This window comes from Monopterus albus, unplaced genomic scaffold, assembly GCF_001952655.1.
Source record: "Monopterus albus unplaced genomic scaffold, M_albus_1.0 scaffold12.1, whole genome shotgun sequence".
Classification (NCBI taxonomy): Eukaryota; Metazoa; Chordata; class Actinopteri; order Synbranchiformes; family Synbranchidae; genus Monopterus; species Monopterus albus.
In genome coordinates, this window is record NW_018127892.1 from 5,251,660 (window position 1) to 5,266,966 (window position 15,307).

At 41.1% G+C, this 15,307-nt stretch overlaps 1 protein-coding gene across 2 annotated transcripts; it reads left to right on the forward strand.

Annotated features, from left to right (window-relative positions):
• The first annotated feature begins 7,205 nt into the window (after positions 1 to 7,205).
• zfand5a (zinc finger, AN1-type domain 5a) lies at positions 7,206 to 15,247 on the forward strand. 2 transcript variants are annotated; one of them, XM_020590577.1, is made up of 6 exons: positions 7,206 to 7,509; positions 10,724 to 10,885; positions 12,208 to 12,310; positions 12,430 to 12,515; positions 12,998 to 13,126; positions 13,313 to 15,247. In XM_020590577.1, exons 2-6 carry the CDS (start codon positions 10,726 to 10,728, stop codon positions 13,459 to 13,461), a joined length of 627 nt encoding a protein of 208 aa, XP_020446233.1. In that variant the 5' UTR covers positions 7,206 to 7,509; positions 10,724 to 10,725; the 3' UTR covers positions 13,462 to 15,247. The 2 variants fall into 2 exon arrangements, with proteins under 2 accessions (XP_020446233.1, XP_020446232.1); XM_020590576.1 differs by having other exon boundaries at positions 7,497 to 7,585.
• The last annotated feature ends 60 nt before the right edge of the window (positions 15,248 to 15,307 follow it).

A 15,307-nucleotide genomic window follows, 5' to 3' on the forward strand; every position in this document is an offset into this window, starting at 1 on the left:
ACCATTGTAGCTATAGTAGAAGTGGTGGCCCTCACAAAGAAGTCACAGAACGTGGGCCACACAAAGGCATAAAGACATGTATGTGTGGGTGTGTGTTGAGGGGCTGGTGCAAGATGAGTAAGTTTACTTTTTCCTCACCCCCTATCGACCCGAAACAAGGACAATGATAACATGGAAACCCTAGAGCACCCGCAATTTCACTAGCAATTAATTATTCAAAGCAGATATGACTGACTGTGTGTGTGTGTGTGTTTGTGAAGTGTGTGTGTGTGTGGGAGAGAGAGAGAGAGCACATAAAAGCATGAAGATTATGAGAGCGGTGGGCCTACGTGAGCATCATGGCTCTTTAAGAGACAGTTTTCACTTTAGCATAACAGATGACCCTGCTGTCCAGGCTCACTGAAAAGAGATGTCATAAATCACATTCACCTCATGAGGCTGAACATCCTCCTGGTCCACAATTTGCTTTTCCTTCATAAAATAAGGGCAATGTCTGCCTTGTGTTTTTTTTCAGTGTACTGATGGCTTCCTAATTTTGTTTAATCACAAACCCAGTACATCCTTGTCATTTGTGAATGAATCCCTGTGGCTTGAAGTAGAAATATATCAATGTAAAGTACCAATAAGAAAGTAACTAAAATTGGACCAATCCCAGATTAAATATTTCATTAAATTCACTTTTTTAGTCTTTTCATTCAATTTGAATATGTGTCACAGATTTGTATAAGAATTCCTATGGTACCCATTCTGTTAACTGCATTGTCATTCTATAAGTAATGGTAATTATGTATTATGTTGAGCAGATACTTCTGGTTATAAAACTATTGCTCTGTCCCAGTCATATGAGACTAAAATAAAGGTCAACGCTGACATTTTACAACATCAAGAAGAACACAAGATTGGTCACAGATTTTGTCTCGGTCTTGGTGTCTGGGTAGATTTTCACACTAGTTCAGCCATGTGATACATTTGTATGTGTAAGCTTGTATAGTTATTTTTGTGCTGAAAGCAGTCTATCACATTAGGGAGACTCAGGTGTCATTTAGGGCCAAGTTTACCATTACAGTAGGGCTAATATGTGATATTTTGTTAAGGGTTAGACTTGGTGTATTTTTCACTTAGGAAGATGTTGCACTGACTTGCATTAATTTCTTGGAGACTTACCCCAAATTCAAAAAGTGGGAGTTTGCCAAAAAGGTGAAAATGTAATTTTTACATTTGAAAGGTTTGTGGTCTAAGAGAGCATTTGAAAGAGTCAAATTCTGGAAAACTGAAGGACAATAAAATATAAAATAGTGAGATTCAAGCCATTGAACCTACAGAGGGCAGTGTAGCACTACACTTGAACATGTATCATGAGATGCCCCTGCCTTGCTTAACATGATTTTTATCTATGCCTGACTTGTTTTCTGCTTGCATATGTGGAAAAAGCCCCAAGTGTCACAGGCATGCCGGCACGTTTGTTGTGTACACGTGCATCAGCTTGTGTGTGTCAGGGACAAAGGACTGTGGGAGAGCTATCATTTTCCCAGTGCTAAAGTTCGCAACAACTTAGAGGGAATAATTGAAGAGTAAGGTGAGCGAGGCCATAAAAGCAAAAAAGCAGTATCAAGAAAAACTGAGTTGAATCTGAGTCCAAATAGATATATCACTGTAGTGCAGCTAAAATCATCACTTATGGGATAAATTACAGACTATCTACACTGTACACAAAGTGAAAAAAGAGGCAACATGATAAAAACAGAAAAACGGGGTCTGACCCACCCAAATAAATAAAAACTATACAACTTTATCTTGTGAATGATTCTAATTGTAACAATTTCTACCAAAAAAATAGTACCTGTAGAAACTGATCCAAAACTAAATACACATCTCTCAGTCGAACTGAAGCTGAGTATGTGCAACTGTGTTATATATGGCACTTACTGAAACCATGTAATGCCTTTAAAATAAATGTCTAAATGCCTGAAATCTTTGTTTGCCCAGTAGTTCATACTGTTTGTATCTGAGTGTGCATTTTGTTCTAATCTAGTCAGATGAGTGTTCCTTGGTGTACATATTGTTGCCTGAGTGGGACATGATAGAAACTGTGGTGTGCTAAAATCATTTGTAGCAATCAGCGTGCAGGCGTTAGACGGTGACTCATCCATCTGTTGGCGTGATAAATGGGTACTGAGCCCTGCAAAGCACCTACATGTACTGTATGAGTCAAACAGCAGCTCTGCAACAGATGACCAGTCTGTCACCAAGCTCCCAGTCCCCAAATGCAGGTCATACTCAGAGGAAACCTTTCCAGCGAGGTCTAAAGCTACTGCACTGTACTGATAACCCTATCATGAGCAACAATCTGCAAAGTTGAGGATATGTCATCAAATCAAAGCAAACTGTTCTTTGCAGCTGGTCTGATTAAGATGCAAAAATACCTAAATAAGATGTATTTGTCAAAAAAAGTCTATTTCCTTCATGTCCTGTTTTCTTTTGTGTGCTGTAACAGTAAAAAAAAACACAATGTAGAAACATTCTGCATGATTGTCTCTGCTGGTGAGTTCTGTGTAGCATTAACAACTCCTCAGCTCCAAACGGCTGGCACTAAATCTAGAGCAACAGGGAGTTGTTGCCCTGAGGATGAAACTTAGCTGCTTTTCCCAGAGACAGGCAAAAGAGGGCTGAGAGGAAAGTGCAGGTTAATCAGGCGTGACTCGGCCTATAAATACATTTTTGCCATAGGGGTTTAAATAGAGACAATTACTGCATACAGAAACCTGCCATTAGAGACATCTAAAGCGCAATCTGTTATTTGTAGTTTCGATGTGATACAGGTTGTTTACTTGGATGATTGATTACATTTGAGCAGAGTTTGGACCTATCGTTCCATTTAAGAGACTTTAATGTGAGAAAGATTTTAAAAAACTGCAGCAAGTAGGAGCAATATTCAAAGTCATATCTCGATCTCTCACTAAATTCCTTCTTTCTGTTTCTGGGTGTTTCTGAGGACAAGAACTGACTGTTGCACTACTGTGGAGGTAGAGGTATAAAGAAAACATTTGAGGAAGGAAATTTCAGCACTGGGCATACGGTATCAGTTTTGTACGCCTTGAGCATGGCTCAGGAACAGACAGCATTTAGGTGTTAAGTAAGAGATAAAAAGAGAGTATGGTGAGTATGCATGAGTAAAACTGCGTCATCAAGTAGGGAGGTGGATCTTGTCAGACCGGGTGCTTTTAAGGGGCAGGACTTGGCTGCAGCAACTGACAGATTATAGAAATGTGGGCGTGGCTTGTCCCAGCAGACAGAGAAGCACGTGGCTAGGCCTGTCTGCATCATGGAGCAGCAACAAAAAAGCAGCCAGTCTGGGGAATAGAACAGGGCACAGGGCATCTGCTGCACACACAACTACACACACTTTCTCATGAGCATACTTACATGCAGGGTTTCACATTGGTTCACCACCACACACAGGCATGTGGTCAGACATAGAGTCTAATGTATCAGCTGCAAAGGACAAACCCAGGCAGAGCTAAATGGAAGTGGAAATTTAAACACGAACACTGTTATATCATACGCACCACCTTTCTTTCAACCAGAAGCATACTGACACACACATTTATACTTATGCCATGTTAGTCCAGCATTCATCCAGATACCTATGTATGGTGAGGTTTGTGTGTGAAGAAGGGAGAGGAGGAAGAAAGAAAGAGTTTAGACAGAAAGTGTGATCTGGGAAAGTTTGGGGCCGAGGCTCCTCCCTGGTCTGAAATAACAAGAACCACATTCATGAGGCACGCAAAGGCCTTGTGTAGCAGCACAAATGAGGGAGTGAACAGCCAGTAGGTGCTGAATCAGCATATCACATTCATTTTTATTTCTTTCTTTCTCTCTGTCTCCCTATTTCCTTATGTCTCTTTAATTTCTTTCACAGTCTTGCTTCTTGACACTTTTACACTCATATGAGGCCAGTGTATTCTACCTCATGTTTCCTCAATTTTCATTCAGCTGTTACCACAACAGCAGTGTAAATAAAAGTACTGAGCATTTACAACAAAGCGGTCCCTGATCTTCCCAGAATCACGGGCATTCTCTCTTTTTACATATGTCAACACACACAGACACGTACGTGGTTGGCCCCTTCAAGGGGCACATGATGTTGAAAGGGGATAAAGTAGGGTGGGGGATCAAGTCCTGATGCAATGGTATTAGACTTCAGAGCTTATCGAGCCCCACACACAGCTTATGTAAATGGATAAGTTGCCATTTCCACCATTAGACCCATTATCAACAATGTCTCATCACACAGATGCCAGACACAGGCAAGCTGTGCCCCTAAGTGTGTGTGGGGGTGCGTGCGTCTCAGCTGGGCCAATATCTGCCTAGTAACTATAGACATACTGTTCCAGATTCACATAAGTAATCCTCTCTCTGTCTCTCTCTCACTCACACACACACACACACACACACACACACACACCAAGTGAACGCAACACAAAGATAGCTGCAAATTACATGCGACTGTTGTCATGACAACACTGTCAATTTCAACTGCTCACATGTATCCGTTATGGTTGTGAAAAATAATTACCCCCTCCCCCCAACCCCATACAACCATCAGCATCATTCTACCTAACCACCCACACACACACACGCACACAGTGGTACAAACACGTATAAAGGTGATTATCCTTAGACAAACAAACACACATACAATACATGTAATGACAGCGAGGGGGATAGGTTATGATACTTAACACCTCCCACTCTCTCCCCAGCTGGCCCCTCCCTTCAATGAAACCCATGAACCTTCACATACTAGCATACAAAGCAGACATACAGCTCACATAACATGTGCCTTCTTTTCTGCTCTGTACAGGGTTGTGTTAACACTGTCACACAAAGACCTCAGTCAAATACAGAGCTCCTGCCTTCCTTCTCCCTCTACTGTGCTTTCTTTACTCATATGAAAAGCTTATGTCTACAATATGGAACTATCTTACTATATATCATACACTTAGGATGATTTGCATAAAAATGCCACATGTTGACTTTTCACAAACACTATTCAAATTTTCCTTTCATATCATAATATAAATTGTGACCATCGGCCTTTCACGTCCTGTAAAGTGTATGCTAATGCACTCACTGTCATCCCATCTTGTCTTTGTGAAAAGCCTAGGGAGACAAGCTGAAGACAACATTAACATCATGCGCTATTGAATAAATTACTGAAAATTACTAGTGTGAAAGTGTTGCTCAAATCCTTGTCACAATGATGACTCTTTCTTTATTCCTCATGGTAACAAAGAACTGCTATAAAGCATAAACAACTCAGATAACCACTGGTCATCACACACACTATGGTGTCCTACGCCAAGTGTTTGCTTCCTGCTCAGCATGACCTCTAATGCCTGAGGATGTTATGACGTTTAAACTGACAAGGTGTGGGAATATGTTGTGACATGTTACACTTGCAAGGCAAACGATACAACACACATGGCACACTGCAGGTGAATGGAAGGAACATGTTCCCATATTTCTCAAAAACATCACCAGTATATGCTCTAATGACTGCTGGTGTAATTAAAAAAAAAGGAAAGTATTTTTGCATTCAGTATTATGATCCACTTTTCAGTACAAACATGTTTACCACCAGGGCTGTAGCCCAGATTATTATAAGACTAAGGGTCCAAAGTCCCCCAGTACAACTTTTGTCCAGCCACCAACAAAAGTGTGTGGAGAGTTTTTATTATTCTTTATATTCTTGTTCATTATCCTCACATAATTCTTTTAGAAAAGCATGAAAACTTTTATTTTAATTCATGGTTTTAGTGTAAAACAGTCAGTTTTAAGAATCTGGACTCTAAATAATATCAGAATCTGTCTTAAAACCTCCCAGGGTGTAATTTTTGTGTAAATGTATAAACTCCTCCTCAGGTTGTTTAAAACCCCCAAATTCCCTTAAACAATACTGAGGACATGACCTCACAGTCCCACATGGTAGTTAGAAGTTATGACATGGTTTGCTACAACTGTTCTCATCCAGAACATAAAGGTATTTCACAACCACTCTCTAACAGTACATCCTGAAAATTTCTTGATCCTCAGCTCTTATTTTGTCACCTCCCACAAAACATGATGACACTCTCAACGTGAACACACATGTGTTTGTGTCTCTGTGCTTTTGTGTGCTTGTCTTTGTGAGAGCCAAAGTTACAGACGTTTGTTCATGCTCTGTATGGATTCAGTTCAAAGTAAGTGGGGTTAGGACTGACCATGTAGCCTAACTGGAGAATTAAGGTAAGGATTAGAAGCTAGGGGCTAAAAGATGCATAATGTAAATGAGCTCTCACCAGAGGTTACACATACAGAGACTAAAACCAGCACTGATTTGCCTCTACTCATGATTAATGTCTGTCAATCTGTCAGTCATGGATTACCTTATTCATCTGTGCCACAGACATCAATTGTTGTTCAAAAACGATTAAAAACACATCAGTGAAACACACTGCCTCACTGGGTGACATGATACCTCTACAAAATACCAGACCCTGATATTTGTTTTAATGTTGTACTGAAGGCCATAATGTTTTACAGCATCTGAAGTAAACATTATGTTCACCACTTTTAATTCTAAAATTGTTTTTTAAAGTTGGCTATTGGTATTGATGTAATTCTGTGATTCTGACTATTCTGTATTACCTGGTTTTAGTCTCTTATCTTGCCTTCTGCTAGGCTTTTGTCTGTTGTTTTGCTACCTCTTAGAAAACATGTTTACACGCTCAGTGTCAACACAGCAAAATGTCTGTGTGTGTGTGTGTGTGGGAGGGTGGACAGCATAGTGTCACTTAGAGCTCTCCCATAACAAACAGGCTTGGGCTACATGTCTGTGTCTTTCTAGATAGGCTGTAAATCTGCACTTGTTTTGTTTCTCTGACATAAGTAATGATACTATGTGGCAGGAAGGACGAGGCTGTTTAACCAACAAAACAGTGCTCTCTCACGGATATAAGACCTGGAAATTATGTTAATCATACAATTTTTCTCAAATTCAGTCATGTCAGCACCAGTAATTGTCCATTCATCGAGACGGATTACTCAATCGAAAGGATCGTGTCCTTGTAGGAGGATGACGAACAAACGTGTAATAACGCAACCTCACGCGCATGCGCACATCCGGTCACCCCGCCCCCACCGTCGGATACAACTGTACATAGTGCTCGTGGGCTCCGCTTGCAGCCAATGGCGACACGTTGTTTTACCCGTGACCTCATCCGCCACTCCTCGTACTAAAGAAGGAAACAAACATCCATCCAGAAGGAACAGGAGACGGAGAGAGAAAGACGGAGAGGCTGGAGTACGAGGAAGGGAGATTTAAACCCATCTAAAACCAAGGACACACATACATAGCTGGAGAAAAGGACGTTACCAGGACCTGAAACCCGCGACCTGTTTTCTTCTGACAAGACAAACAGCAACTTTTCTTGTCGTCTCGCGAGAAATTTCATCGGTTTTTAGCAGGTGATGATCTTGGATTAGTATTTTGTTCCCCCTCTATCAACAAGGACACATTTCGACATGATCTTAGCTTGTCGAGGTAAACAACGAAAAGATGGCTGTTTAGACTAAGCTGATGGTCGAACATGGCGACCTTAAATGGTAGATTGAAAGGTCAGGTGGTGTGTGAGTGATAGGTTTTGTGCGGTAAATAGTCGTTTTTTGTGTATTGTTCGTTTTAAGTTGCCACCTCCACGACCACCACCACCACCTCCTCCTCCTCCTGAGTGGGAATATCAAGTCCTCGAACGTGACTCCGTCTGGTTGAGGGTAAAAACTAGGGAGGAAGCTAACTAGTGCTGGGTACTATCTCTGGTTTTCAGTTTGCCTCCAACTTATTCGGGGGAAGGGGGCCCAAAGCCAGCTAATTCCTGTCTAGAAATAGAAAATTCATAAGATGAATGGTCTGAAATTATTAATAACAAATGAAGTGCCAGTGCAGCTTTGCCTGGTGTTTGCAGTAGTTTCAGCTTTAAGGAAAACAATATTGGCTTGATGGTGAGAGCTATGTGGTCCCTCCAAGTCGTTTAAGTGCGATTATATAATCGAGATTTCACACATGGCTTCGTTGAAAAGTGTTATTAGAAGAAATAATGCGAGAAATTAGAGCTTACACCTATGTCTAAACAGGAAGCAGTGAGATTGCAGACAAAGGAAGAAAGAAACAAAGGAAAGACCACACTGTCTAGACTGTGGGTTATTTTAGAAAAAAACTATTTTCCTTTCCTGGCGATCTTAGATGGTTTATTGCAACATTGTGTTCATTTATAGAAAATAATTTACTGCTTGTTACAAACAGATGGCTTTTCCTGTTCTGTTCTTCAGTGTGACTCAGTAGTTTTCAACCCAGCAGGGCCTGAAATAGGAGCGAAGCTTGCAGCTGAAACAGGATAAGTCTCCCCCTTTTGTTTGCTAAAGATTATCTCACTTATGTCTTTCAGTGAGTCCCGTTCAACTGGCCATCGCATAGACTGTGAATATTTGGATATTTTTGAAAGGACGTTTGTGCTGAATGAATGTGATAATCTGACCTGAGCTGGAAACCCCCTAACTTGCCCTGTCAGATGTGTTTTACACCCAACAATAAATGGGACATTTGGGTTATTTCCACTCTCTGCCAGTGTGAGGACACAGCAGGAGTGTTTATTTTTGCTCATGAACAGTAGTGTAGATTTTGATTGCTCTATTCTCAGCGACAACGTAAACAAAAATGTTGTATTTCATCAATAGTATGTGTGCAGTTCCCTCTAAAACACTTTCTTTGAGCATAAAACATTTAAAACCTACTAGCTATGCAGTATTCTCGTGTCTAATTGAAAGCTTAGTAGATTTGAACATGAAACCTCCTACATTCTGCTTGTTCTTGGGGGGTCTGGGCAAAGGTTTTGTTAACATGCCTGCCGTTGGTCTCACTATCGAGCCACACTGTTCATTGTTCTTTTATGTCAGAAAATCAACAGCCATGTACTGTATGTTCTTTGTCTCTCATGATGATGTGATGTAGCCTTCCTCTGAGGAGCAGATTGTGCTTAAATACTTTGTCTAAGAACACAGTGCAACTGCAGTTATCTGCAAAGTAGACTGGTATTGTTCAGTTTAAAGAGAATGGTGCCATGAGCATATTAGAAAAGTCCTTTTGAGACACATTGTACTAACAATCCTTTAGCTTCATTCTCTTGTATTTTCCACAGTCAGCAGTTGAACCCATGAGGCAAAGGGAGAGAATGTCTTTGTAGGCTTCTCCAAGGAAACGCTTCGACAGTGCAGGGACAGAAAAACACATGAGGAAGGAGTTGTTGTGTATGTGTGTGTGTGAGGAGGTTGCTCAAGGTTTAATAGCAGTTGTTAGTCAGTTGGTGAGGTCAGGACACCTCATGTGATCTAACAGGACATTCTGAAACAAATGCCAGCCTCTCTGGGAACATTAAGCTTGGCTGCCCTGTTTGTGTCCGTGACCAGAATATAGATGAGCTTCACACAAATGCAAGCAAGCATCTGCCATGGTACAGCAAAAACAGGGCTAAAGGTTGTTTATAAGGGCAATATGATGCTGTTGCTGTGTCTGCTGGCAGCTGCTGGCTGTGGATTTTTTTTAGATCTGTTGATCAGATCATTTGAGAGCAGGACTGGCAGACAGGATGCCTCTTACTCAACTAAACTAGGCTCCCTCGTCTGTTCATTCATCAAGGTGTTTTTTTTTCTGGCAGTGTCTCCCATTACACCATTTCCTGCTGTTTTGTATTGCAGCAGAGCACAGCAACTACGTCACAGGACTGAACGCTCAGTAAAGTTATGCACATACGCGCTTGTTCTCTGGGCGTATATGTGAGTAGAAATGACTCGGGCCGCTTTGAAATACCTTGTGTGGCAAAAACCACAGAGGGCGGGGAATGCTTTCAGGCAGTGTTGACCTACTTTCATAGTCGTTCATTATCTTGTTTCTTTTGATAAGGACAGAACTTTATTTTGCCTGATGGTTTGTGACCAAGATTCTGCCGGTGAGTCAGAGCTTTGTTTTGTGTCGTCATGGAAGAAATGAATATCTAATGAGGGAGTGTTAGTTACTTTGGATATTCTCTTGTAGTTATGATAGTCTTGAAACACATTGGTGATTGATGTCTTAAGGTTTCTGGATAAATTAGAGGCCCATTGTTCAATTATGATTCTTTCATATATAACACTGTTACATTTTAGGTATGAGTAAATAACTGTGTGGACTATAATTAGCCATGGGGAAGGTTTTTCCTAAGTGAAAATGAAAGGCAGGTCAGATGTTTGGCAGGAACATACAGCTGTTCTCAGAACTGTGAAATTTATTGGAGGGGTGGAAGGGAGGGAGGGGGGACACACTAGCAAACCAAAGCTGTGGGACATAGTCAAGCTTCTGCCCAAGGTGTTGAACAGAGTGAGTTTGTTCTCTGGACTTCCTGTGGAGAAGCTAAAGGGCAAGTCAAAACAGCGGCATGTTGTTCCTGAATTTTCATAATGTGACTCTCCTGTTATCTTTCAGCCCTGGTGACACTACAATAAGTGTGTAGCAGCATACTTTGTTCGGTGATGGGAAAACATTTTCGCCTTCAGTTGTATTTCACATACAGCTGTTCATGCAGAAAAATCTTTTGTCTCTGTGTCTCCTGGTCTAATAAACATTCTCACTCTGTCTCTCAAATTCTGTTAGCAATGGCCCAAGAGACGAACCAGAGCCCAGTGCCAATGCTTTGTGCCACAGGCTGTGGTTTCTATGGAAACCCAAGAACCAATGGCATGTGCTCCGTGTGTTATAAGGAGCACCTGACACGGCAGCAGAGCAGTGACCGCATGAGCCCTCTCAGCCCTATGGGTAAGAAAACAGATGGAGAATCTTCTGTTTCTAAGGAAGAAGTGAAAAAAGCAACGCAAATTAATTACAGAAGCCTTGTGTTTATGATGTAAACAAAAATAAAGGTAGCTTACCCTGTATAGTTCCTGCCAGAGATTAGGAGTGACTCAAGGATGTTTAAACATTGCAATGAAATACAGCTGTTTCTAGGCCGGTCAGTTTATTTTCCCAGCTCCCCCTCCCCCCACATCCCCAACCCTGTTTTTCTACTCTGTGTAATGAAAGATGGCTGTTCTCATCATGACAGTATTAAAGGTTTGGGGAGGTGGGGGTCTTCATTTCATTACACACTTTTAAGGTCATACATAGGGTTGGGAATTGAGATCAATTCCAATTTTCAGTGCAAAATATCAAGCATTGGGTACCCATAAAAAGAAAACAAAATTTAAGTTCTGCTTATCAGTTCCTCAACACAAGCTCTTAAATACTGTGAGCAGTGGCCATTATCTGCAAGGATGTACATAGCTGTCTGCCTGGACCTGTCAATGTAACTATGTCATGCATCACCATAACAGCATGCTCATTTGTTTAGATACGAGCTAGCGTGCCACCACTGTTGTAGCTTAACAACAGTATAAAAGCTGGACTGTGGTTTAAAAAAAAAAAGGGGGTGGCTCCACTTCAGAAAAGAAAATGGCAACAAGACAAAGTGCAATAAATGCAGGCAGATAATTAGCTGCAAGTCTGGTTATGATGCAGATGTGACCAAAAGGCAGCATGGCTTCAGTCTGAAAGACACTAAAGTGTTTGGTGTCTTGTGAAATCTGAGCCCAGTGTGTCATCAACCAATGCTACTAGCATCTTCAGTATAGCCAGGCTCAGCTGAGGAGTTTGCAGTTACAGCATTTGTGGTAAAAGGGCTAGGTAGTTAGGTTTCCTGTAAATAATATGTACAACAGGCAGCTCAAAACATTATTATCCACAAATGGTTCTACCGCTACTGCTTTCCACTGTGTCATCATATGAGAGATTAAAATTCATTATAGTTCTTAAATTGACAATTATTCATGTAGCATTAGTTTACAGGGACAATTAGAACATTTTCTTCTAATAATTATCCCCAAATAAAACATTGTTGTCTGATCTACGTAAACACCGGTATTTTTAAGACTTGGTTTAAAAATTGCCTTTATCTTGGGTAATATTAAATACACAGTTAAAGACTTTGATAAGGCTGCAAGAATTTTGGGATCGAAAACGGGGAATTGATAAAAGCCAGATAAGTAGAATCAGAATTGATCAAAGTCAAATGATGTCTAATGGAGTTCATTATTCTCATCCAGGCTCAGCTGCTAGTCCTACCTCAGAGGCCTCAGCCATCCAGAGACTCGAAGCCAGTCTAGCCAAGGTCGAAGCCTCACCTGCCTCTTCACCAGACATGTCTAGGTAAGTCCTGGCTGTACTTGACTGTTCAAGGTAATTCTTTAACTTGGAGAATGTATGACCTGGTTAATGGTCTCCTTTTCTCCTGTTTGTTCCTGTTCTCTCTTTATTTGAATCCTCAGAACTGTTCAAGGATCTCTTCCCGTGACTCAACAAATGACAGAGATGAGCATTTCCAGAGAGGACAAGCCAGAACCCTTAGAGCCTGGTAAAACTCACAGAAACATAAAAACACACTTGTAAGGGGAGACATTTGACACACACATAGGTGACTGTGCACATAGAGGGACATCGCCTTCTAGGACCCAATGTAGCTGCAGTTTATTTTTGACGCTTTGCTGCATACCTAAAGCCCAACTGCTGGGTTTACTTACACCCTCCAAGAAACAGTCTGCCTAAAAATAAACCTGTTTAAAAATATCTCTACTCCAGAGGACATGCTCAAATTTGAAGCTGAGGCTTTCTCGGAGTAGGGCATGGATTTTCTGCCAAGAACAAGAGGTGGCAATTAAGAGAGAAAAAAATCTAATTACTATAATTTGGAACAAAAGCACAGAATTGTAATTGTTTAGTTGTCTTAAAGAATTATGACCAAAATCATTCTGCTGCTTTTGCAAAATGAACATATCAGACATTAAACTTAACATGATTCTTAAGTATTTTTCCTCTGTTGTCTTTCTGTATGTGTAGTTATAAGCCAGCCTCCTGCTTCTAGCCCTTCTCCTGTAGCTTCCTCCAGCAATGAAGAAAGCAAGGGTGAAATCCCCAAGCCCAAGAAGAATAGATGCTTCATGTGCCGCAAAAGGGTGGGCCTTACAGGTGAACAGAGGCGGGGGGGGATGCAACACATAAATGTTTGTACATATTCCTGTCAGTGATTTAGGTTCTGATAACTGTTTTACTGGTCATAAATATAAAGACTAGGGGGTTCTTTCCTACCACCTGTCTACTGTCATTGCTCACCTCTCCTGTTCTAGTTTTGACCCCTGACCTTTGTGCTTCCAGGGTTTGACTGTCGCTGTGGCAACCTGTTCTGTGGCATCCACCGGTACTCCGACAAGCACAACTGTCCCTATGATTACAAGGCTGAGGCTGCTGCCAAGATCCGTAAAGAGAACCCTGTGGTGGTGGCTGACAAGATCCAGAGAATATAGATTAGTCCAAACAACAGCAGCAATGGCAACGATGACAACATCTTTGACAAAGACTGGAGTATGAGTGTGAAACTTTGAAATGGGCACCAGCATGAGTAGCTAGGTAAAGACTGAAAGGACTCGATTTGCAGAATTACACCAACAAGAAAATAATGGGAGAGGAAAAAAGAAGAAAAAAATGAAAAGATCCTGTCTGAGAGATGCATGAATGATCGCTTTTCTCCGTTTTGGTTAATTCATTAGTTTTTTTTTTAATTCTGTTTTCTGTGGTGTGAGTTTACCACTGTTCGGTCCTTTTTCTTCTAAGATTATGTATTGTCTTATTAAAAGCAGCGCAGGCGAACTGCCCAGGATATGCTGTGCTCCTCTCACCCAAACCAGGCGCCGTTTTGTGCCAAACTGCATACAGCCATTTTACTGTCACATGTCAACACTGGCAGGTCTTTCAGAGCATTCAAACTCCACAGTAACAGTCCGCAAGAGTTGTGTCCTTCAACGTTTGAACTTCTTGTTCTGTGTTCTGTTGGTATTGGAGTCAGTCAATGTTTGGAGAACCGTACAAATGTCCCCCACCGTGCACAAGGGGCTTTGTTTGTATTTCCTAGCTTTACCTACCTCACAGCTGCTGTGTTAAGCTTTGTTGTCTTCCCTTTTATTTTGTTTTCATCAGCTTCAACCCCAGCAGAGCAGTGGGTCATCGTGATAATCAGCTTCACTGACCCTCTGATCAACATGCCCATGTTGACTTTGAATGGTTTGATTGTGATGTGATGAGGCTGTTTCCATTTTGGCTGGGGGTATCATGTTAGACAGGGACAAATTAATTACTCCACATTTCACTGAATCCACAGTTTCAATGGACATAGGGGGCAAAGGAGTTCCCCAGCTGGCCTGTGCTCAGATTGTAATCTCAGACGCCTGGTGCAGGGCTGTGTGTACTGATGTGTGGCATGAGAGGAAGGATGGCACCCATCCCTAGCAGACCTGGTAGATGAATCTAAGATACAATATTGTAGGGACATGAATGGACAGCATTAATGCTTTGAGTTACTCTTTATCTGCATTAGTGTTTCAGAAATATTTGTCATCACTCACCATAGGGGATCAGATATTTTATTTGCTGAGAAGCAATTACCTGTTATGCTTTGTTATCTTTTTTTCCTTTTTAGATTAATGTTAGCGCATGTATTCAATGCATGTGTGGACTTAGGGTATGTGAATCATGATTTTTATTATTATTTTTTTTTAATGTGCTAACAGAACGTTCATGTGAGCTGTGCGAGTGTGTTGTTCCCCAACCCTTTTGTCTTTGGAGCTACCCGGTTTATCAGCACATGTTTACAGAACTACAGGAGCATGCCAGAGCTAGATTTATGAAAAGTAATAGATACCAAGATTAGATGTAACTTCTCATCTGTCTAACAGCTATTGGTCTGTGTGTCTGCTGTAGAGCCTGTAGAGAAGTGTGCGTGTGTATATTTGTGTGTGTGCATGTGCACATACCTGTGCAAAAGTGTTTTCATGGCTGCCTGACACATTGAAACCCATGTATGTTTGTGACTTGTTAATCCCTCCTTTTTCTCCCCTGTAAGGATGTTTTTCATTTAAAAGATAACTGTATGTATCTGTTTGAGTTTTTCCCTTTTGATTCTTAGTCATATGCAAATTTGTACACACAAAAAAGAAAAACTGTGTTGATATTTATGTATTACATATAATCTTGCTATCCAGCATTACAACAGAATAGTATCATGTAAATAAAGCTGTACAGAGAGACATTACCATGCATCACTGTGTGTTGACTGACTGACTCGTCTCACTATTTCTCAATATTATTGGAGTTACA